The 24,440-nt window shown below is 42.5% G+C and overlaps 1 protein-coding gene across 1 annotated transcript in view; it reads right to left on the bottom strand.

Moving 5' to 3' along the window:
* Positions 1 to 24,440, bottom strand: part of Trpm1 (transient receptor potential cation channel subfamily M member 1) — a 116,677-nt gene that overhangs the window by 54,262 nt on the left and 37,975 nt on the right. Inside the window, exons 2-9 of the mRNA XM_087188191.1 lie at positions 16,927 to 17,006; positions 9,690 to 9,885; positions 7,834 to 8,047; positions 6,718 to 6,842; positions 5,727 to 5,898; positions 2,100 to 2,274; positions 1,557 to 1,680; positions 605 to 677 (exon numbers count right to left, since the gene is read on the bottom strand). Coding sequence (XP_087044317.1) covers positions 605 to 677; positions 1,557 to 1,680; positions 2,100 to 2,274; positions 5,727 to 5,898; positions 6,718 to 6,842; positions 7,834 to 8,047; positions 9,690 to 9,885; positions 16,927 to 17,006 — 1,159 coding nt within the window. The remainder of the gene's footprint in view (positions 1 to 604; positions 678 to 1,556; positions 1,681 to 2,099; positions 2,275 to 5,726; positions 5,899 to 6,717; positions 6,843 to 7,833; positions 8,048 to 9,689; positions 9,886 to 16,926; positions 17,007 to 24,440) is intronic.

Genomic DNA, 24,440 nt, shown 5'->3' with positions numbered 1-24,440 from the left:
GGAGGAACCATGAGACTCAAGGCTCTTATCTGCAGAAGGGCAGGGACCCCAGGACTGCCCAGGTATCTGCCAAGCAGGCCAAGGGGCGACACCCTTCCCAGGTGCACTGCCAGGCAATGAGCCCATGGTGACCCCCTCCTCCCTGCCCTACATGGCCCCAGTTTCAAAGGGAGGCAGGGAGGAAATGTCATCCCAGAGTAGACCCTGTCTCATAAGTGCCTGGTGGAAGCCTGTCCTTAGGGCCAGGCCAGAGAAATTAGACAGAACCCTGTGGAATGCAGTGATTGCAAAAGAAAACCTGTTTCATATTTACACTGAGCATAGAAGCCCTCCATGCACTAGTTATGAATGGAACCAGGTCTGATCTCAGCACATCATGGCCCACAGATACCCACAGACACCACCTCACAGAAACCCTTCCGGAGCCCTGTGACTGTAATGTGGCTTCCTGCTAAAATCACCCCAGGGAGCCTGGCTGGCTCAGGGCTCCATCCAATGCAGTCACTGGCTGGAGAGGAGCAGGGAGAATGACTGCTGGTCCTAAGCAAAGGCCCAGGCCAGCCCTGCCCTGAAAGCACAGGGGTCTCCATTTCTGAGCGCTCACCTTTCAGCAGGGCTGTTAAAATTGCCATCTCAACATCTTGCTGACTCTCAGAACCCATTCTAAATATGGTGACCTGAAAACGGAGAAATTGAAAATGATGGAATTAAAGTAAAGTTGAAAAGAAGAGGGGGAATTCAGGTGTTTAAAATAACAACAAAAAGAGACTGACTCATAATGAAAGATAAACAATTTCACATCAAATGCTTTTGATATCCAGGAGTCATAGGGTTGTTTTGTTGACTCTGAACCCTTGCCTGGATTCTGATTTTATTATTTTCCTGATCTGCTCCAGCACCCTGGAGAGGAGGGGGCCCATTCCGGATCTATACTCCAATATCTTAATAGCCATCTGGGATGATAAAACCATCTCTAATCAGCTTGGATATATTCATAAGAAATTTATAAATTTAGAATTTTGAAGATGTCATCTTACATGAACCAGGAATACCTATTTCTTACAAACACAAGGAAGGAGTGGGAAATAATTAATGCATTTGGAAAGTGAAATGATTTTGATTTTACTTTTGTTTTCTTTTTTTTTTTTTTGGTACCGGGGATCAAACTCAGGATCTTGTGCTTGCAAGGCAGGCACTGGAACCACTGAGCTAAATCCCCGGCCCTAATTTTGATTTTATAAGTATGTCAAAAAGGGTGGTATATGTCTCTACCAAGTCTTGAAATCTGATGCATATTTTGCACCCCTGGGTGATATGGTGGGATGTCACCTCACATTTGCTAAGGTTTGAAAGCACCAAGAACCTTCTCTTGTGTGGACTTGTTCCACCTCTGTCATGAGGATATATCCCCAGTTTGGTGTGGACTTGTAAACTGCCTCTTGGAAAAGGCTGGACCAAAATATGAACAACTCTATTGAGTGCACATGGGCAGAATTAGAAAAGGAAACATAGTTCTCTCTGAAGAGCTTGTTTGGAAATAAACTCAAGACACTTACAAGTTCTTTCTTCTTCATGCACTCCATTATAATTGCAAACATCTGATGTGATTGTGTCTTGCTGTAATTAAACGTTTTCTGAATGGTTACTAGAAGCTGATCCCGGAGGGACTCATTTATTATCCTGTTCAAAGGAAACACAAAAGAGAACAAAACAAAGCCAGTTAGATCCATTCATGACTAAATCAGACATCTCTGTGTCGTCTGGTAGCTTTGATTTGAAATGTCGCTGTGGGAGGGTATCCCTGAATAAGAGACAGAGTCACCATGGCCAAAAACTACATTCACACTTGTCCCAAATCTCAGCCTTGCTAAAAATCTCACAAGGGAGAATGAAGTTGGAAGAGTGTGTTCCACCAGAGAGAGAATTTTGGCTCCTGAGCACTCCCTTGAAGGCTAACCTAAGGAATGGGACAAGAGATCTATCAAATCTTCACACTTTACACATTTTTGGAATGTTTAAGCATATCACTTCAACTGTGCTCCTTGGCCTAACAAGGAGACATTAAGCACCCACCCTTGGTCACACGTCAGAAATCCTACCCTCCTTCTTCACAGTACTTGTGTGCAAAGGATAGAATATCCGAAGCTCGTCCGCTGCCATCGCAAACCACCACGGGGACAGGCGGATCTTCCCGGAGGTATTCCAAGACCACAGACATCACGTTAGGGCCCCCTTCCACCACAAGCCCCACGACAGGCACGCCCTGTCCCAGTCCTGCAACACAAACCACAGTCACTGCTTGGGCCTATGTACAGCAGCTTCACCTGAAACGTGATGAAAAGGAAAAACTTCAGGATCGTATGGACAAGGCACACAGCATCACTGTTTATAAGCGGTGGAGGAATTCAGCCACGGGATGTTTGTTTCCATTCTTGTATTCAAACCTCATATTCTGGCCTCATTGGAAAACCCAAAGCCTCAAAAATCCTGAACTTCCTGACCCCCATGTGGGTCAATTCCGTGTGTAACTCGCCTGGGGTGTGGGCGAGCTCCCAGTGACCTGTGAGAAGCACTAAGGGGTGCTCCTCCCCAACCCAGGGTCTGAAATTCCCACCCACGCTGTCCCCTAAAGAATGATGCAGGGAAAGGGGATCTGGACCAACCACAGGATAGCTCAGTTCAGTTCCTGGCCTCTCCCACATCAGCCTGATGACACTGGGCCGGTTACCAACCCCCCGTGAGCCTCAGAGGCCCATTTAAAAAATTGTTTTAATTTTTAAATTTTATTAGTGCTTATTAGTTATACAGAAGAATGGATTTCATTTTGAAGTATATGTACGTGCATGTAACAAACGACCATTACTTTTACTCCCCTTTCCCTTCCCTCTCCTCCCCATGACCCCCTTGTAATAGTCTCCCCTTCTACTTTTCTGTGTAGACAGCCACTTGGAAAAGGCAAATAATCACAATGCCTTCCTTGTCTTGTGAAGGAGCAATAGAGCTGAAATATAGGAAAATGCCTATCTATCAAAGTATTTTGTGAACTCGAAGTCACACACAAATATGGAACGCTGCTATTACTGTTTCTGCCTCCAGCACCTGGAATAAGGCAGTGTAGGGTGAACATCCTCATGTGAAAATCCAAAACCAATAATGGAGACCATGTCTGATTTCAGATTTTCAGTAGTGATGCTCAACCGATAAAGTCCATGCAAATAATTTCACAACCTGAGAAGCTCCGAAATCCGAAAGACCTCCAGTCCCAAGCATTTCAGATGAAGGATGCTCAACTTGTAAGTTATCTTAGAGACCAACCCAGGGACCATCTGGGGGTGACTTACTCCCCGCATCGTCTCTCTCTTTTCATCAAATGATTGAACTCTCTGAGAACACGGTGGTGCAAGTTAACTTGTAGTGGTAGAACCATCAGGTTGGGCTCGGGGGGGGGCGTGGGCAGGAGGATTCTGGGAAGCTGGAATTCAGGAGGAGCAGGAGTACAGTGGGAGAGAAGGGACAGCAGGGAAAGGTTTGCCCACCTCACAGTTTTACCCTGCACTGGCTAGGACAGCGTGCAGTGTAGTCACTCCTCAGCATCTGAGGAGGATTGGTTCCAGGACCCTTGTGGAGGGAGACCCATATCCTTGAATGTCAAGTCCCCTCATATAAAACGGAGCAGCATTAGCAAGGACCCTATGCATATCCTCTCTTAGGCTCAAATCGTCTCTAAGTGACTTATAATCCCTAGTACAATGCAAGTGCTGTGTACCTAGTCCTTATTGCTTAGGGAATAATAACAAGGAAAAGTCTGCACATGTGCAGGGCCAACAGAATTTTTCCCTCAAATATTTTCTGTCTGTAATTAGTGGAATTTTTTTTTTTTTGAGTCAGGGTCTCACTATGCAGTTCAGACTGGTCTTGAACTCACTATGTAGGCCAGGGTGAGACTTGTGATCCTCGTACCTCAGCCTCCCAAGTGCTGGGATCACAAGCATGTGGCACCATGCCCAGTCAGTTGATGGATTTCTTGGACACCGAACCTATGCATGCTGAGGGCTGACTGTACTCTGTGACTGTTTCACCAGGTGTCTCTGGTGGTAAGTAGCTGATCAACGTTAACAGATAGTAGTAGAGAAAGTTCCTGGACCTCACAGTTCTCTAGAGCTTCAGATAAAATCTCCTAGCACAGATCATGAGAAGATGTGAGAATTCCAAAAGGATGAATCCAGAGTTTCTGATTGGCTTCCACCGTGAGTTTCTACAGTCAGCAATGCTTACATATTCTGAGCAGGGCTGGGGATTTAGCTAGCTCAGTGGCACGGAGACTGCCTCGAAAGTGCAAGGTCCTGAGTTCGATCCCTGGTACCAAAAGAATTTTGTCTTTTGAGCAAATTTGCTGTCTCCTACTGGAATAATTATAGTTATGATCTTTTCAGCAAACAAGCTCTGAAAGTTCCCTGAGGCCCAGCCCTGAACAAGAGATTCTGGAGAATGGATGGAGATGGCATAGACTTTACTCTGCCTTGAGATTTCTAACCCAAGCGAGGCTTGGGATTCTAGATCTTCAGGAATCTGGTGGGTAAATCACCTTCTCTTCTAGAAAGAGAGTAGAGCTGGTTCTTCTCTGCTGAAGCTGGACTCCCCAAAGCTCATGGTGTGGGAGGTGACAACTGAGCACCCCTTTGCTGTCCCTGCCCCACTCAGAGCCCCAGGCAAAGGATGACAAAGGGAAGCCCACAAGTCACATGGGTGGGTGAAGTAGGGCAGTGTGAAAACTCACAAGTCCAGAAAAATTTAAAATGTTGAAAACAACAACAGAAATTTCAACCAATTTATCCATTGAGATACGAGATTCTTAGACATCCACATCTTTTTGTAGTAGGTGACCCCCATTCTAACCTCTCCAGCAATAGTACAGTCCCTTAAATTATGCGTTATAATGACCATTTCCCAGGCCTAGGTTGTCTTGCACAGAAATCTCTCCAGAAATCGTTAAAACAAAAATTTCTTTGATATCATTTAGTCATTATTTCACAGTAAAATTGTTGACATATGGGCATCTCCAAGAGATCATTCCAGGTGTTTTAATTCTACCCAGTTCCTATCATTTCAGCTGGTTGGGGTTCATTCCTTCCTCTAGTTCATCCTCAAATATGTCTCAGCAGTGGCTGCTTCCCTTCAGCGCTGTGACCAGCAAGTACGATGAGCCCTCAGCAGCAAATGGCTCTGGTGTCCCTTCCCAGAGGTTTCCCCATCTGGCCATCCTACTCTGGGTGAGAGATCCAGAGCTACGAAGATATTTAATGATCACATAATACTCATCAATTCAGAGAGGGAATCATGCTAAGTCTTTAGTAAGAGTTTTTTATTCTATTAAAACATTTTAAAAATAATGTGGTAATAGCCAGGTGTGGTGACGCATGCCTGTAATCCCAGCGCTCAAAAATAATGTAGTAATTACAGGGCAAGATGATAGGTAGCACCAACTTGGTGATGACCACTGCAAAGCTGTTTGTTACACTAACTTGTGAACTTGGGGTAAAGCATCACATGTAGCTCAGTGCCGAGATTTGGCAGGCGGCTAAGACGAAAGGTCTAGGTAAGTCATATTCTATTGAGTTAGCAAAAACAAGGGTAGAGCTTTCAACACCATTGGACAATTTCCTTCTCAGCTGGTTTCCTTGGTTGTGGCCCCAGTCCTGCGGTAGCGCCCCTTCCCCACAACTTACTTGTGTTGATCTTCTGCAGAGAGATGTGCTTTTCCAGCTGTCTTCGCAGCTTCACCTCGGCGCCATACTTGCCCAGGGTGCCATTGTCGGCTAAGATGAAGTGTGTGTGGGAGTTGTTGAGCACAGAGAGCTTACTCAGAGGGTTGGACATGGTCTGGTACACTCTTGTTACCTGACAAAATGCGCAGTGAAGATTTAGAGCAGTAGAGCTTGGATATTAACAGAGGAAGGAAGTGGAGTAGGTATGTGTGCAATGTCTACACTTAAACTTTATTCTCATTTCTCTACCCTCTCTTTAGAAGTTTTTTTCCCACTTGCTCTATATTAAGATAGAAAGAACTTAATTGTTTTAGATAATGATAACTCAACAATTGTACACCTGGATAATTATCACAGATAAATGAAAACTTACATTAACACACAATCCTATACATAAAGGTTTATGGCAGCTTTATTCATAACAGACAAACTATAAATAAACCAGATGCTTTTCAAAAGATAAATGGTTAAATGACCTATGGTAATCATACAATGAATACCACTTAGTGATACAAAGGAAGGAACTACTGACACACATGAAAGTATGGACTAATGTCCAGAGAATTACGCAGAGAGAGAAAAGCCATTTCCAAAGGTTATACATTGTGTGGCCCCATTTATATGATACACCTGAAATGATAAAATTATACAGTTGTGTGGCACATTAGTGGTTGTCAGGGTTTAAGGAGGGAATGAGGGTAGGAGGGATTTGGCTATAGGTATTAAAGGGCAATGGGAGGGAACTTTGCACTGATGGAAATATTTGGTATCTTGACTGTATCGATATTAACATCCTGGTTGTGGTACTGTACTGTGGTTCTGTAAGATGCTACCACTAGGGGAACAGGTGAAGGGTATATTGGAGCTCTCTTCCTTGTTTCTTACATGAGAATATCACAATTATCTCAAAGTCTTCCATTTTAAAAAATTATCAGTGTCTTCAGTGACTTACATCCTTGCCAATGAGGTCTTCCTTGTTTTCCACCATGCCCCATGGAGCAATTCCTATAGTGCAGACTCGGCCTCTGGACTTGGAGGACTGGTCCTTCAAGGCCTCCCCCACGTGGCTGACGACACCTGTGAGCAGCCATAAGCCAAATTTTAGGGCCCTCTGCTTTCTCACACCACTATTCTCGTGAATTCGAAGGACACTCCCTGTGAAACAGAGATGGAACCTACTCCTTTTCGTCACCAAAGGAAAATATACCAAGATTCTGAGGTCATGATGACCATCCTGCTTTAATTCCTGAAATGGGGAAAACGAAAACAGATACCAGAGTACCTGAAGAGGGACTTTCTCTACAAGTGTCTGTGACCTAAAGATGGAAGGTCTCTGGCAGACCCTGGCTGCATGAAGCTAAAAGTGAGAGCCAGAACACCTGGGATGTTTCTTCAGCTCTCGGTACCTCGATTTACTCTTCCAAAAATGGAGGAAGAGTTGGAAACAGGCTCATTGAAGATAATTTTTGTCCAGTGATCACTTAGGAGTGGCGCGTAATAGATGAGCCAGCGGCGATCACTGTTGTTGCTATTGTATCGCTGTGACTTGGACGTCGACTAACCCTCACAGGCGTGGTAGCCAGCCTGGTGCTATTGGGAAGGGGCAGAAACTTTAAAAGCTGTAGCCTAGTGGATGGTCTTTGGGTGACTGGGGCTGTTCCTTGAAGGGGTTGTGGGACTCCAGCCTCCTTGTCTCTCTCTCATTCCTGGACCTGAGGTTTTGTTCTGCCACATGCTCCCAGCGTGACCTGCTGCCACAGGCCCAGAGCAATTGCGCCAACAAATCATAGACAGAAACATTGAAAACTGTAAGTCAAACAGTCCTTTTCTCTTTATAAGTGGATTATCTCGGGTGTTTATTATGGTGATGGAACACTAACATAATTATAATATTTGCTGTTAAAGCAAAGTGAATCATACAAAAACAAACCTTATTGACTAAAGACTTCATGTTGGGATCAGGATGCAGTGTATTTTGTTGTCTGAGGATTATTACTAGGAAGCTCTTTGGGGACCACAATGAGTCCAGGGTGTGTACTTTTACAGAGGGAGAAGGGGCTGCTCTTACCGGTGCTGATGCCTCCTGTGAAGATCCAGGCGCCTGTGGTCATGGCGGCCTTGATCAGACCTTTCCCAAACACCTGCTTCAGCTTGGCCTGCATCTCAAAGTTCTGGAGACCTCCATGTACCGATATTAAGAGCTTGGGGAGTTCCAGCTGCCAGTCTTTCACCATGAGATGAAGCAGGGAGTCTGGCTTGGTGTCATAGGATACACGAATATACTGTAAAGGAGAGTGGGGGTGCTCAGCATCTGTTTTTGGTTTTGTTCCTCATGTCAAAGGGGAGCAGGGCTCTCCCTCATGTCCAAGCAAGAACTGGCTGGCTTGTCTCAGCGTCCCAGGGCCCTTTTTGTGAGTCTGTGGCCAAGGGGGTAAAGGGAATTTTGGGGAAGGATGCTGGATTTAGCAACTAAAAATACAGAAGAGCAAGACAAACCCAAAGCTCATAAAGGGAGGAAATTATAAAGATCAGAGCAGAAATCAATGCAATGGAGACTAAGAGAATGATACAAAAAAATCAATAAAGCAAGGAGTTGGTTCTTCGAAAGAATAAGCAACTAAAAATACAGAAATGCTCAGGGCTAGAGTTGTGTTTCCCCATCATTCATGTGTTGAAATCTAAATCCCCAATGTAATAGTATTAAATGGTGGCCTTTGTCATCTCTTAAAGACTAAAGGATAGTGCCCTTGAAGCTCAAGGAAATTGTTCACCTCTTCTGTCATGTTCACAATACATCCTGGAGCACTGTCTATGAAGCAAAAGGTAAGATCTCTCCAGACACCAGTCCTACTGGTGTCTCCATCCTGGAATTCTTAGCTGCCAGAACTGTGAACAATAAATATCTGCTGTTTAGAAATTACCTGTGCTTTGTTATAGCAGCTGAATAGACTAAGACACTCAGTTAAATTAGATTTTAGATGAACAATGAAAAATAATTTAGTACAAAATTTTTACTAAGTGCAATAAATCATGTAATATTTGGGACATAGCTGTAGTAAATTTATCTCCTGTTTGTCTGAAATTCACATATAACTGAGTGTCCTGTAGTTTATCTGGACCCCTAGCCTTTGGAAGAATCAATTCCATAGCTGGATAAGGATATTGTTGAGTGAGTGGAAAAGGGGATCAGGGAACAGGAGAAGAGGTCAATGGTCACAGGACTTGGTTCCTGTGAATTACTTCTTTGTGTCCACACCAATAGGTAATGTGCCATTTTAGAAGATCACTTATTGTGGCATTTGGAACACAATTGAATTTTTTTGGAACAATGATATTGGACTAATGAAATAAAATGAAATTGCAAAAATGGCTTAACTAGGCACATGAAAGTGTTATTCAGAGTTAGCTGGACGGGATCATGGTGAGCCTCCCCTCTCTGCAAAGTTCATCAGAAAGGCAGAGGGCATTTCCTGTTTACAGACACATGTGAGACTCTGGTCTTTTTGTTCCAGCTGAGCACAGACTCAGGAAAGCTGTGGACAGACTTCAGAACAAATATTTCCAGAGAGTCCCAACGCATTTAAGGGTGTTTCAGGTCCATATTGTTTAAAAAGAAATTTCCCATCACCAGAAAGAAAGCAATAAACGTGGTTTCTGAGTTGGACCAGAGCATGCTTTGTAAGTCAGAACTTTGGTCTAGACTTAGGGGATATTGTATGTCCATTATAATGATGTCCAGTTTCCAGGTGCCTTGACTTAAAAATCACTGTGCACAGATATATCTTTGGGTTCTACAATGAAATATCTAGGGAGATTGAGACATAACACCAAAGAAGACAAGATATCTGTTGTCTAGGGGCTGAAAGACAGGTCTCTGATGAAAGCTGAGGTCCCCATGGCACCGTGTCCAACTGCCCCTCTTACCATTGCTTTATTGGAATATCCCCCACCCTGGAATTCAAGAATTCCATAGGTATCTGTTGGATAGCTCTGGGTATGTTTGCCGACAGACCATTTTTCTGGCTGCGTCTCCACCTGTTTGTTCTCCTCTCCATTTTTGCTGAGTGTTACACTTGGCAGAGGGGGAATATGCTGGTTGATGAGCTGGCCACAGCAACACCTGAAAAAAGCAGAGCTGGGTCTTTCTAAAGAATTTTCTCCTTACTCTTTCATTAGCAAAGATTCATCTATTAACCTGAGCGAGTGAATTGGACCCAATCAGGAGCATACTAACCCCTTAGTTATCTACATTTTTTAGAGAGAAAAACACCCCTTTGTGGTGAACTTTTCCAGATAGCCAATGCCTATCTATTTATATACCTGTCTATTTTAAACATATGGATGACTATCTTTCTGTACTGGACTATCTTAACTCTTCTTGATGTCCTAATGCTATTAAAGTAAGTTGGACATTTTGGACATTACTAAACATTTTGTGACAAAGTACAATTATGCCCTCCAAACATAGATTTGAGCTTCCAGAATTTTTAATACTGTTGGATTCTTCTGTTGCTTCATAAAACACTCCTCCACCCAAGGAACATTCAAAGTCTATTTCAACAAGTTCCAGTATATCTTTTTCTGCCCTGGGCAGTTGGCCTATTGAGCTCTAAGCTACCCCAGCTTCTAGGATCTTGTACTACCATGACTCCTCATAATGCAGCCAGCCTCCTGTGCTACCCAGTACACTCTCTTTCTAGTTGTCTGTTTTGGTGACTTTTCTCCATGGTGAGACAAAATACACAACCTCAAAGTTAAAGGATAAGTTTATTTCAGCTCACAGTTTATAGAGGTTTCAGTCCATAGCCAGCTGGCTCCCAGGCAGGGTAGCATGGCAGAAGAGTATTGCAGAGGTGAAACTGCTCATGGCAAAGCAGGCAGGAGGCAGCAAGCAGCCAGCAGCAGCAGCAGTGAGCCTGCCTTCTCTCTTTCCCTTTATATTCCATCCAATCTATAAGCCTATTGATTGGTGCCAGCCACACCCAAGGTGGGGCTTCCATTATCCACACACAAAACTATACAATTCCAGTCAGTAGACTACTGTACTACCACACACACTTAATCCCAGTATCACATGCTCTAGATCTAGCCAGCTCTGATAAGCCCCACTTATGAGCACATGAGGCTTTGGGGAGACAGCTAGATATAAGCCATAATGATGTCTTTGAGCATATTTCTTGATCTAATGACAGTGTCTTTTCCTAGTATGTTGGGTTTCCCTTTGTCAGACACTTTTGACTGTCATTGAGTGTCCCAGATCCATCCATACTTGAAATATCTTTTTGGAAGAAGAGCAGTAGCGTGGAATGATAGCTTGGTGCTGCTGGAATCCAGGTGTCAATGACATGGGAGGGCAAGGAGGGGAGGTCTGTTCCTTGACCCAGGAGAACCCTGTGTGTGGTCACACACATAAGCAAGTGGGTGGAGAGCTAGGGGATGGAGTTGGCTTGGATAGAGAAGATATCGTTATTGGGTTAAATGTGCGACCTTGTGTACATGTGTGGTGCCCTTGCCAGGGGTTCTCTGTATTCCTACTCATGTACAGCCTTGGAGCTTTCTCCCCGACCTTCTGGCTACCTTGTTAGTGGCATGAACCACGATTCTGGTTTTCTTTCTTTCTCTTCCTCTCTCCCTTCCTCCTTCCTGCCTTCCTCCCCTCTTTTCCCCTTCTTCCCTCCCTCCGATCTCCTTTCTTTCCTTGTTTCCTCATCCCCTCCCTCCTTTCCTACCTTCCTATGAACATTTGTGTATAAGATTTTGTGTGGACATACATTTTCATTTCTACCTAAGAATGGAATTGCTGGGTCATATTGTTACTCTGTTTAATCATTTGAAGGACCACTGAACTCTTCTCACAAGGGGCTGCAGCATTTTACATTTCTATCAGTGCTGTGTAAGGATTGTGGTTTTTCCATATTCTCTCCAACACTTTATTATCTGACATTTTGATTCTAGGCATCCTACTGGGTGTAAAATGGTATCTCATCATTGTTTTAATTTACATTTCCCTGAATAATAATGATGGTACACATTTTTCCATGTGCTTTTGTATTGGGTCTATTTACCCTTTTATGCCAAGTAGTGTTTGCTTTATGAAATTGGGTACGCTAACTTCACTGCATATATATTTACAAGTATTATCTCTTCTTGGTGAATTGTTCCCTTCACCAATATGTAGTGGCCTTCTGACCCTTTTTTTATTTGAAGTCTACTTTGTCAAACAGGTGTATGTATAGTTACTGTTACTGCTGCTTCTTTTTGGGCTCCAGCTGCTTAAAGTATCATTTTTGACCCTTTCACTTTTAGTCTGTGTATGTCTTTGTGGATGAGGTGTGTTTCTTTCAAGCAACACATAGATGGGTCTTGTTTGTTTGTTAGTTTGTTTGAATCCAACTTGCTAATCGGTGTCTTGTAATTGGAGAATTAGGACCATTGACATTAAGTGATATTATTAAAAGGCATTTACTATTTAATTATTGTTGTCTTTCTAGGGTTTGATTTCTTTCTGTTTCTCATTTGTTTTACTCCCCTCCTAGTAGGGTTTATTCTTTCCTTTGGCCTTGTGTTTGTTGTTGCCCTCATCATCTCTCTTTAGTAGTCCCTTAAGTAATTTCTGTAATAGTAGCTTGGTGGTGGTGCATTTCTTTAGTGTATACTTACCATGGAAGGTCTTTTATTCTCCTTCAATTTTGAAGAATAGCTTTGCAGGATATAGTGATCTGGGTTGGCAGTTATTTTAGTACTTAAAATACTTCATTTCAAGATCTGTGAGCTTTTTTAGGCTTATGTTGTGGAATCTGCTGTTATTCTGATGGGTTTGCCCTTATTAGCAACTTAGTGCTTCCAACAGGTTTCAACATTCTTCATTATTTTCTGAATTTCTGGCACTTTGACTATGATGTGTCATGGAAAGGTTCTTTTCTGGTTGTGTCTCTCCTCTCTGGTATTCAGCTCTCAGATGTGCTCCATCTCACCTATTCCCCCTCTGACCTATAATATCAGTGATGTTTTGGGGCTAAGAGGGGGACAGCAATGCTGATCCAGTGGTCTCTCTGGACCCTGATACTCAGGGATCTCAGTGGCTGCAGTTCCTCAAGTTGCTCTCTGCTTCACAATACCTGCCATGGCTGAGAAGATGAAAGCCTGAGCCTGGACTGTCCTCTGTGGCAGTTACTTCTAGCTTCACAGAGTCCACTCTGTTTCTTGGTGGCTCACAGTTCCCATGGTGCTCTGGGTCAGGGACCTCCTCCTCTGTGAATGTCTCAGTCTCATGCCTCTGTGTCCCAGAGGAAATCCCCTGGGTTTGGCAGGCCCTGAAGACTGTGCCGTTAGGCTGACTGCTGCCTCCAAGACTTCTTCCCCTGGAGTGTTTTGGGTGTTTCCTATTCCTGTTTACTTTTCCTTTTGTTGGTTATACTTTTTGTGTCATATCTCAGAATCATTTGTCAAATCTCAGGTCATGAAGATTTACCTTTATGTCTTCTTCTAATAGTTTTACACTTTCAACCCTTATATTCATGGTCCATTTTGACTTAATTTTTATAGACAGTGTGAGGTAAGGGTCCAATCCATTCTTTTGCACATGGCTATACTGTTCCAGCACAATTTGCTGAAGAGACCATTCTTTTCCTCACTGAATGATCTTTTCCTTCTCACCAAAAATCAATTTTCCATAGGTATTTGTGTTTATTTCTGGATTGCCAATTCTATTCCATTGGTCTGTATGTCTATCTAATGCTAGTTCTATAGTATTTTGTTAACTGTAGCTTGGTGTTACGTTTTTAGATTGAGGAGCACGAGTCTCCCTATATTGTTTTTTTGTTTTTTGTTTTGGTTTTTTTTGGTACCAGGGATCAAACTCGAGTCCTTGCAGTGGAACCACTGAGCTAAATCCCTGACAGATCCTGTATTGTTGTTGTTCTCCTTCTTCTTCACAAAGTTGTTTTGTTCTGGGTCACTTACAATTTATATGAATTTTAGAATCAGATTGTCAGTGTCTACAAAAAATCAGCTGAGATTCTAATAGGGATTGAGTTGAATCTATGTATCATATTGAGAGTGTTATCATTTTAATAATGATACATTTTCCAATCTATGAACATATATTTTCCCCCCAGTATATGGATCTTCATTTCTTTCAGCAATATTTTGCAGTTTTGGTATTTGGTATTATATTTGGTAGGACTTGTTTCATAAAACTAGCTACTTTTGGAAAAGTTTGTAAAGAATTTATATTAATTTTTCTTTAAATATTTTTTTAGAATTCAGTAGAGAAGCCAACTAGATCTGGGCTTTTAAAAAACTACTAATCAACTACCATTGGGTACTTTTTTAAAAACTTTATTTATTTATTTATTTATTTATTTACTTATTTTATTGGTACATTTTAGGTATACAGTTCAGTTACATTCATCATTGGAAATTTGCACCTTTACATAGTCTATCTTGGTTCTTCTTTCATTGGGCACTTTTTGATTATTTATCCTATCTCTACTTATTGTATATCTATTCAGATTGTGTATTTCTTGTTACTTTTGACAGTTTCTCTTTCTAGTAATTTTCTCATTTCATCTAAGTTATCTAATTTCTTAATGTACAAATCATAATATTCCTTTGTACTCATTTCTATTTATATAAAGGTTGGTGGTGACGTCTGTTCTTTCGTTTTTATTCTAGTCCTTTGATTTTTTTTTTTCCTTTTTTCTTCATCAGTCTATCTAAAAATTTTTCAGTAATGGCAATTTTTTCCAAGAACAGTTTTTTACTTCATTGAGTTTCTCTACCAAAAATTTCCTGTTTTCCAGCATAGATCAAATAGATACTTTTTTTTTTTTTTTGGTACCAGCGATCGAACTCCAGACTTTGAGCTTGTGAGGCAGGCAGCGGCACCACTGAGCTAAATCCCTGCCCTCAAATAGATACATTTTTTATTCTATTCTCATTTTATTAATTTCCATTTTAATCATGAGTTTCTTCCTTCTGTTTGCTTTAGGTTTAGTTTGCTCTTATTTTTCCAGTTTCTTGTGATGAAAGATTACATTATTTATTTAAGACCATCCCTACAGGTTTGGTACACTATGACTTAATTTCCACTTCTCTTGAAATATTTTATAATTCCTCTTTTAATTTCTTCTTTGGGTCATTGGTTATTTAGGAGTATGTGGTTTAATTTCAATATATTTATGAGTTTCTAAAATTTTTTACTGCTATTAATTTTTTATTTCATTTTGAAATTACTAATTTTGTTACGGTTTATCTCCTATTATGAGATTAATATAGTCAATATATTATGAATATGAATATATACAAAACATATTTTATATTATTTCTATTCTTTTAAATCTATTGGGGCTGCTTTGTGGCCTAGCATACAATCTATCTTGGAGAATACCTTACAGAACCTTCCCACGTGCACTTGAGAACAATGTGTATTCTGTTATTGGACGTCATGCTCTACAATGTTTGTTAAGTCTAGTTGGTTTATAGAGCTGTTCAAGTCTTTCACTTGAAAGGTTCTATCCACAATAGAAAAAGGGGTATCGAGGTCTCTAGATATTACTACTGAATTGTCTACTTTTCCCTATTGTGGACATTTTGGTGCTCTGTTATTAGATGCAAATATGTTTATAATTGTTGTAACTTCCTGATGGAGTGACCACTTTAATCATTATGAAATATCCTTCTTTACCTCTGGTAACATGTTTTTAGTCTTAAAGTCTATTTTATCTGAAATCAGTATAGCTAGTCCCACTTTCTGTAGCTGCTGCTTGTATAAATTGGGTCTGGATGGAAGAAGAGAGCTTCTACTTCCTACCTGCACTCACCCAGGACTTGGCCTTAGCAACAGGTAGCTGGGGACAGGATGAGAGATGCTGAAGTCCTGCTACTCCATAGGGAAAGCCTTCTAATTAGGACCTGAGGGTAGAGTGTGTTTCTGGCTGCAGCAGTTTGGAATGAGGTCTCCACCTGGGTAAGCTGGTAGAAAGGGAGCTCTCTTTGTTTAAATTCCACTGACTCTAGCTGTTCTTACTGAATTTTAGAAGATTTTCTTGAATAGATATTTTTTCATCTGTTCTTTGCCTTTGAGATCATTTCCAGGGGTTTTATTATTATTTTTTGAATTCTAGGTTTTGGGGATCTATGCTGGAGAATGCACAGAGCTCACAGAGGAGGCCTGTGTGAGAGCCCCTAACGCCCTTCTGCCCCTCTGCTTCCTGGCCACTTGTCTGTATCGGGGACTGTAGTGCTGCCATGCTAAGGATGGCTGGCATGGATAGTACCTGTCAAGGAGGGTCTGGGTGCCACTGAAATAAGGAGGGACATTTAGATACAATACCGGGGAGACTTTTGTGAACAGTGGCATTGTCCCATAATGGCATTTCTTGTCTTGGGGGATGAGTACTTGTGTTTAAACAGGGCAAGGATCTTGCAAAGTTGCCTGTCAAGGGGAACTTGGCGATGTGGGGGCACTGTGCTTACATAGATCAAACAAATTTGAGTCAAGTTATGCCTAAGAATCCATGCATTTCTGTATTGGTGATCCTGCCTGTCCAGATTTCTCAGTAAAGAGATGGATAAATACTTTCCCCACTCCTCAAACTCAACCTCACAGCTTTTCTCCGCAGAGATGAGAAGTTTCAGCTCAATTCATCTCTGATTGCTTGCATACTTTAGAAGGCCTTCTTTCAGCTTATAACATACATCTTTACAAAGGTGAATGAAATTGTTTGACATTTTGTGTGCAAGTTAAGCTCTTTAAGAAAGTTATGTCTAGTTCATATAACCACTCAGATCTTTCTTGTGGTAGAAGTTCCTGTTCATCTAAGTTATGGGACTCTACTGAATAGGCCCAGAAGACATCCTGAAAATCTAAAGCTCTCAGGTCTCTGATCTCATGAAGATTGAGAAAAATACTGTGGGCCCATCTGGTTGTGAAAGTTCCCATTAGTGTGTGTGGCAGACAGAAACTCTTTTTTCAAGGCTGTCTGCATCTTCAAGAGGAGCACATTAGCCCTGAGACTCCATGTTAATGATCACGGTTCTGGTACCCTCCTAGACCCCTCTCCCCTCTCCTGTAAACACTGGAAGGAAGAATAGTTGCTGAGCAACTGGAGAACAAACTCTGGTTTGGATGATGCCTCTAGTAGGACTTCCAATTTACCTGTTAGGATCCTTCGTGCTGGGAATTACAAAAATACATTCCCGTTTGCAGAAGGTTTTCTCTATCCAAGTTTTCTGACCCTGGAAGAGAAAAGAATGGAAACTAGACTGATACCTTCCCACCCCACCACCAGAGTTCATGATTTTACTTTTACAAAGTTACGATGCCATTAACAAGAAGTCTTCCCATGACCTCTGAACAGTCACCTCCAATCATGGTGGCTACAAGTTTTAAAGGATGTTAGCTTTGGTACCTTGTAAGGGAAATGCCTTGCAAATATGTATTTATGGTTTCAATTTGCTTAACTCAAATTCTACCGATCTGTTGAAGATATTTTTTCTGCAGGGTGCTATGCTAAGTGCTCCCAAGGAAATGGACCACAGGGCACAGTGTGTGTAAGATGTATGCAGTGTCTGTGAGTGTGTATGTGTTGATGTGTGATAGGAGTGTGTGTGTATTAGTGCCACATGTGGGTGCCTGGGGAGTATGTGTAGTATGTGAGTGAGATAGATGTGTGGTGTGTGAGATGTGTATGAGTGTGTGGGGTGTTATGTATGTGGCATGTGCACAGTGTATTGTGTGGTATGTGTATGACTGTGTGTGTGCCTGTCTCTGGGACAGTCGTGGGCGGTTGGTAGGAACTGGGAAGAGGAACTGCTGAGCATGAGAATCTGACTCAGATCTTAGAGAAACCAAGGAGGGCAGCATCTCGTGGCCTTGGCCACCTTCCCAGTCTCCCTGGAGAGCATCACAGTGTAACCTGAGAGCAGGGTGTGACCTACTGGGACAAATCTCAGTCGAGCCTCATTGCTGTCCTCTGGCTCCTACCGATCTGGAATTCCTTGTCTCTTGGAGTTTCCTCCCGGCAGGGCTGCAGTGACAACCCAGTGTGGCAGAGTCCCCTGTAGTAAGCTCATGTCAAGGACCCAATACCCGGGTGTCCTGGGCCCAGTCCCAGACACACAAACAAGACACTGGGTCCCTCTCAAACTAAGCACTCTGCAGAGATCCCAGAATCATCACTCAACTTCTTGTTGAATAATGGCAATGGCTGAAATCCAAAATTGTCCCCAGGGAACTTCAAAAACCAACGCGATACTCTTTTCCAGCCAAGCAGTGTAATGTCTGCAGGAGCACTACCTCACCTTTGGCCTCAGGGGTTGGTGCTCTTATGCTACCAGAGGAAAGCATCAGCACTGAGGACAAAGCAGGGAGCCCCTGAAGTCCCCTGTCTGAGCCTTCTCATATGGAGTGTTAGCACAACCCAGGACAAAGCATCAGGGCAGAGCATTTGCTGTCTGGAAAGAAAATGTGTTTTTCCCTTTTGCATTTCATGCCTCACTTCCAAGGGAAGCTGAGAGAGCACACTCTTGTTTATTATAAAAACATAGGAGTCTCATGGGGTACTTGGACTTTATGCCATGTAATGACAATAAGAACTCTAAACAAATATTAAATCCCACGGTAGGTTACTTTTTCACAGAGACATAAGATAGCAATTCTGAAACTCCTTTCTGTATATTCTAAGAATGAACAGATAGAGAAATATACTGTGAATAAGTGGAGCTGGATTTCTCATTGTTGGAGAAAGGAATCACAAAAAGGTGGGAGGCTTCAAATGGACCCTGCAGCATTGGACTGAACTTGAAGTTATCAATGTGAACTCATGGTTTGTAATCCCATAGAGAAAGAGATGAAAACAGATGTAAATGTGTTTATCTCATCTGAAGGAATGAGACAGGAATGATGCATTTCCAAACATAGTTGTTGGCCCTTCTTCAGCTTCTTGCCATGTGAGTTTCTCCATGGGCAGCTCACAGATGGCAGCTGACGTCTGTCAGAGTGAGCAAGCATGGGAAGCCACACCGAGCAGAAGGTCTCTATAACCTGATACCTGAAGTATATCTCATCACTCTGTCATGTTCTATTCATGAGAAGTGAGCCCCTCCGTGTATTCCCTCAAGGGGAAGGGCCTACCCAAAGCACGACCACCAGGATGCAGTGACCAGGAGCCACATGTGCCTGTATGCCTGCATGTGTGTATGTTCATGTTTCCTAGCTCTTTCCCCTGAGAAGGCCGACAGCAATAACACCCGCATAGCCATGAGCATTCGTTGTTCTAAAATAATGATTTCCAAATTCATCCTCCAGAAAAAAAAAAAAAAAAAAAGGAACCACAGCTCCTTGGAGAAATGACTGAATCCAGGGCTGGGGCATGGAAGTATAAGAAGAGCCTGAAACAAAGGAAGGAAGAAGTTACTTTTAACACAGGAACAGGTAAAAAGAACACAGGAGCTGCTTTGAAGAGGTTCCCACTGGCTTTATCTGGGTTACTGGAGCATGAAAGCAAATGGTCACAGTAAAGAATGATAACACTTTGATTTAAATAGGGGGTCAGGAGCTCACACCCAAGTAAGTACATACATACATAAATGCCTAGGAGAGACAGGGAGACTCCTTATTCCAGTGGAAAGTACCTGATAAATACAGAGGGAATGAGGGAGTCAGAAAATCATCCTTTGGCAACCATCAGGAAAATTGGATGCATGCTAAAAAGTAGTGAGTAAAAGTTTGAAGAGTAACAGAATATTCGCACAATCTCAAATTATCTCCCATGGATTTTGATCAATTACAAAATAGAAATTAGAAATGTGGAGAACACCATCTAACACAAAATGTGCAGCACCAGTAACAGAACAAATAAGTCTTCCTCATGAGACTCCTGTGGAGGGCCCTTAGAAGAACAGATGCGTGTAACCTGAATCTGATCAGGAGACACCAGCCAGCCAGCCCAAAGATATCCTGCAAAAACTTTCAACATGGCAAGCCACCCGAAGATAGGAAAAGACCTAGGAATGGTGACAAGCTGAAGAGACAAGCCCTTGGAATGCCCCGCCCTTTGGGCCCGCCCATGGTCTTGCCCTCTATTTCCTCTCCAGGGCTTCCCTTCTTGGTCTTGTCCCCAGTGTCCACCCTCATTCTGTCCTATAGGGCCTCTGCTCCCTTGGTCCCCCTCTAGGCCCCACTCCTGCCCTGTCTCTAGGCTTCAGCCCTTGTTGTCTCTCTAGGCTCCGCCCCTTGCTCCCTCTCTCTAGGTCCTGCCTCTGGTCCTGCCCTATGGACTCTGCCTTCTCTGTCCCATTCAGCTTTAGGGTAAGAAACCAACAAAAGGACATAGCCTAGGAAACCCGTGCCAAGACAGTGTGGGAAGTCAGAAAGCCAAAGTCCAGCCCTGAGCTCCTATGCACAAGTCTCAGGTCTTCTAAAGGGAGAGATGTGCCCTACCCTACAAGATTTACACCACCAGGGATTAGAGATCAACAGTGTGCTCTTCCCTGGCTTTTATGGGCAAGTCTCTTCTGTCACAGGAAGTGTATAAATGGCTCCATGACAGGAAGGTCTCTGTCTCTTTATCGTGCTGACATGGGGCATCTGTGATCTCTCCTAGGGCATTGAGCTTGCATTTTGCTCCCCAACCTCTGGGAAGGAGGGCTTTTCAGAGTAGGAGCCCAGCCATTGCTGTGGCCCCAGGCTAGTGGAGCCGGTATCCACAATCCTGCCTTGCTGACAATTCAGGGTTTTTTCCCTAATAAAAATGCAAGCATGTGACCAACATACTTTACCTGGGAAGAAAAATGCTTTAGCAATGCATTAATATTAAAGCAAATATTAATGGGATAATGGGATAATGTTTCTACAGTTTTGGGGAAGAACTAGATTTAAATGTAAATCTTGGTCACTATTAAATGACCACTCTGCCAAGGATCTTGTGTGCATGGTTGACAGAGTTATGACATGGTCAGAGATCCCTGTAGGGATGAATAACAAATAAGCTCCTGGGCCCTTGACCTGTTACTCATCAAAAGCATGATTTGTGTTTTTTCTTAAGGCAGTCAGAGTTTTTGCTTTTTTTAAAAAAGGTAGTTTTTGCTTTTTAAAAAAGTGACCCTTCACTGGGGCCTACAAATACTCAATAGGTAACTAAAATAAACCAAAGCTTGACCTTCATTTTGTAGAACTCTAGGTCAAAATTGCCTGGGGCTGATCAGACCTTTGAATACCTATAGAAGGGATGATGGGGAATAAAAAGAAACATAATATTCAAGGTTCAAGGGGACTGGGAGGAGCGTGTCTCTAGTGGACAGACTTGATAATCTCCATGGTTGATCCACTTTTATTAACCAGCAAGAAGTGCAAGTTGAGTGGTAATGTACTTTTCCTGGAACAGCGACTGCAGTAGGAATGAGACAACAAAATATATGGAACAAGTTAATCCTCCCAAAGGGAACAAGTTAATGGAGATTAAGTCCTTCCCCATACCTGGATTCCTGGACTTTTTGCATTCTCCCCAGCCAATGTTATCTTGCCTTAGGAGCACAAGCTTTCCCCACATGGCCAGGAAACATGCAGCCTTCCACATATTTCTCTATTTCTAAACCAAGTCACACCAGCCTCAGGACTGTGGAGCCTGTAGCCCGGCCCCCACCAATCTATACACATCATAGCTGCTCCTTAACACAAAATCATCTCAGCTTAAATGGCAGTCATTTAGGGGGTGTCTGCCTAAAAGTTGGCTAAACAAGGTTTATTAGCCTTAAATTTGCCGAACCTACATTACCACCCTTCAAGACTGAAAACAACTGTGCCCAGAAGTCTGCACTGACCTAAATCTATGGTAACCTTGGATTCCAGCAGAGCCTCACATTACTGAGATTTATTTGAGAATTCCTACACCAGAACCAAATTGCCCCTCAGGTCATGAGACTCTTCCTATGGGAACCAAATTTTCCCGCAAGTCACAAGGATGCAACCTGAGCTAATGAGGTAATAATTTACTGGACCCTGGTCCACCTCAGCTAATCCTTAAGAACTGGCGTTTTCCCTTTCATCAGAGTGAGCCCCTTCCAGCTCCTCAAGCTGGGGTCCTTTCCATTTTTTTTTTTTTTTACTCTCCTTTGTTAAGGGTCAGTCTAATCTTTGCCAGCTCCCCAGGCTAAAGTCTCCTTCTGTTTTCACTTACTTTAAATTAAAGCTTTTTCCTGCAAATTTGTGTTTAGTTTTAATTTCTGTTTTGACTAAAGCAAGTGCCCACCTTACTTGGTGACATGATGAAGAAGAATTAAGAAATGGGGGTAGCAGGGGCGCATGAGGGGTCACAGGAGGGGCTTTAACAACCTAACCTTCTACAGTGTATTTTACATACACAGGGATGACTCAGTAAGGAGGAGAGGGAGCATAGGGTGGCACAAGAACATCTTTGAGAAGTCTGTGGTGGGGACAAGGATAGGACATGGAGGGTGCTGCAAAGACAGGGTGTGGCTTTGGTCTGGGAAGACACAGCCATGGGAAGTGGCTTCCGAACATTAGAGCTGGTTTACTGCTAGATGAGTCTCTGTTTACTCACTGGTCCTATTTCTTGGGCCAAAATTAACAGCAAACCCCACAGTGAAATGACCGACACAGGGACCAGTTTAGGCAGAAGAAACTGCTCATTTCATGTGTATATTTAGAGCAGATGACTCAAACTCTCACTCACAGTTGTATGTGGCCCACACATGGGCTTGTATAGAAACTACAGTTAGCCACCATTATTATCCTGGAAGGAGACCATAACTTCCGCTTCTCTTAAAGCCCTCAGGATGTGCAAACAGTGGCTGAAGTCCCTGTGCAGCCACGGGGGGCTGTGGACGGCTGTGCACTGACAGCTCCCTGGGACCTGCCCTTACCTGGCCCCTGGGTGCACCTGGGGCACCTGTAGGCCACACCTTGGGCAGTACCTGCATGCCTGGACCTGGAGACTTTCCACTGCAGAAAACCAATGAAACTCCTCAGTGAAAGCATTGGCACACATCACCTCTCCCTGTGTGCACAGAAGATTAAAACCCACAATCATTCCTTCCTGCTCCACCCTGCTGCCTAGTCAGTCCCACACCACTGCCGTAGGAGGCCATGGCCTGGATCCAGCAGGACATTTCTGCATGGGTTAGCTGAGAGGCAATCCTCCAAACTAGAGTCCCAGAAATAGTTTGGTTTTTAAAGCAAAAGAAGTGACATTTTTCTTGTTATTTAAAAAAAAAATTGAATATAATCCACAAACTTTCCAAACTTGTGTGACCCTCACCATATCATCTCTAAAATACTTCTGTATCCCTTAGCAGTTGCTTCCTATTCTTGCCTCACTTGGCCTCTGGCAATCACTAATCTACCTTCTGTTTTAAGGATTCATCTCTTTTGGATATTTGCCATGAATGGAATCATATAATATGTGACTTTTGTGTCTGGCTTATTTTACTCAGCATGTTTTCACAATTCATCCATGTTGTAGCATGAGTCAGTACTTCATTCCTTTTGATGCCTCAGTAATAGTATATTGTAAGGATCCACGAATCCATGATTAATTGGATTGGTTCCACCTTTTGCTATTGCAAATAGCGCTCTTAGGAGGACATTGTCCTTTTTACTGATTTTTTTTTTTTGGAGGGTGGTACTGCGTATTGAACCTAGGACCTTGTGAATGGTAGGCAAATGCTCTACCACTGAGCTATACCCCTAGCCCAGGACACTGTGCTTTTTTAAAGGATTATTTTATAAGGTCAGAAAAAGAAGGAAATTCATCGACTCATTAATTTTGCGGTTTCAGTAGGGGATGCAGAATTTTTCTTTAATTTATTCATTGTCCATATTATATTTTTTTCCAAAGTAAAACAGCTTATTTTAAAAGAGAAGAAAAAGAGACCACCTCCAGGTTGCTCAGTCAATATGAGGAAGTCCCCGAATCCAGGGTCTCTCCAATTCCAGCAGGCTCCATAGTCCATAATCACACTCTGGGTATTTTTTGCAGTGTCACTGACAGTAATGTTGTGTATTTTAAGCTGTGCTTGCAAGTAATGGAATCAGAGGATATGTCTCTAATGCTAAATAGTAGTTTTAATGAAAAGATCACAAAAATAAAATCTTAGAATCCAAACAATAGATTTTGCCAAAATTTTCTAGGTTTTACAGTTAAAATATAAGCTCAAGCCTATTTGTTTTTGGAATTTTTGTTGGAGTTATCATTAGGCGATTCAAGGTCCGATAACACGAGATAATGTCTTCGTTCAAAGTGATGTTGACCAGACGCCAGGAACACCTGTTACACTTGTTGCCTGCCAGGCTGACCTCACCACAGATAATGGGATTATTGACTTTGGGGAAGAATGCAGGGTGTTGTCAGTTAGCCCTGACTAAGTGCAAATACAGTTGTTCAACAGTATCGACACAGTTGATTGGTTCCAGGTCCCCATTAGATGCCAAAATCCATGGATGTGCTAGTCTTTTATACAAAATGATGCAATGTTTGCATAAAACCCATGCACGTTCTCCCATATACTTTAAATGGTCTCCAGATTACTTATAGTAATGAATACAATGCAAATGCTACGTAAATAGTTGTTATACTGAATTATTTAGGGAACAGTGACAAAGAAAAAAACTGTGTACATGTTCAGTGCAGATACAAGCACTGTAGCCCTAAG

Source organism: Heterocephalus glaber, unplaced genomic scaffold (genome assembly GCF_053883595.1).
Source record: "Heterocephalus glaber isolate CG9 unplaced genomic scaffold, H.glaber_assembly_v1.0 deba00001531, whole genome shotgun sequence".
In the NCBI taxonomy this organism is placed as follows: domain Eukaryota; kingdom Metazoa; phylum Chordata; class Mammalia; order Rodentia; family Bathyergidae; genus Heterocephalus; species Heterocephalus glaber.
This window is presented reverse-complemented; position numbering and strand designations above follow the sequence as displayed.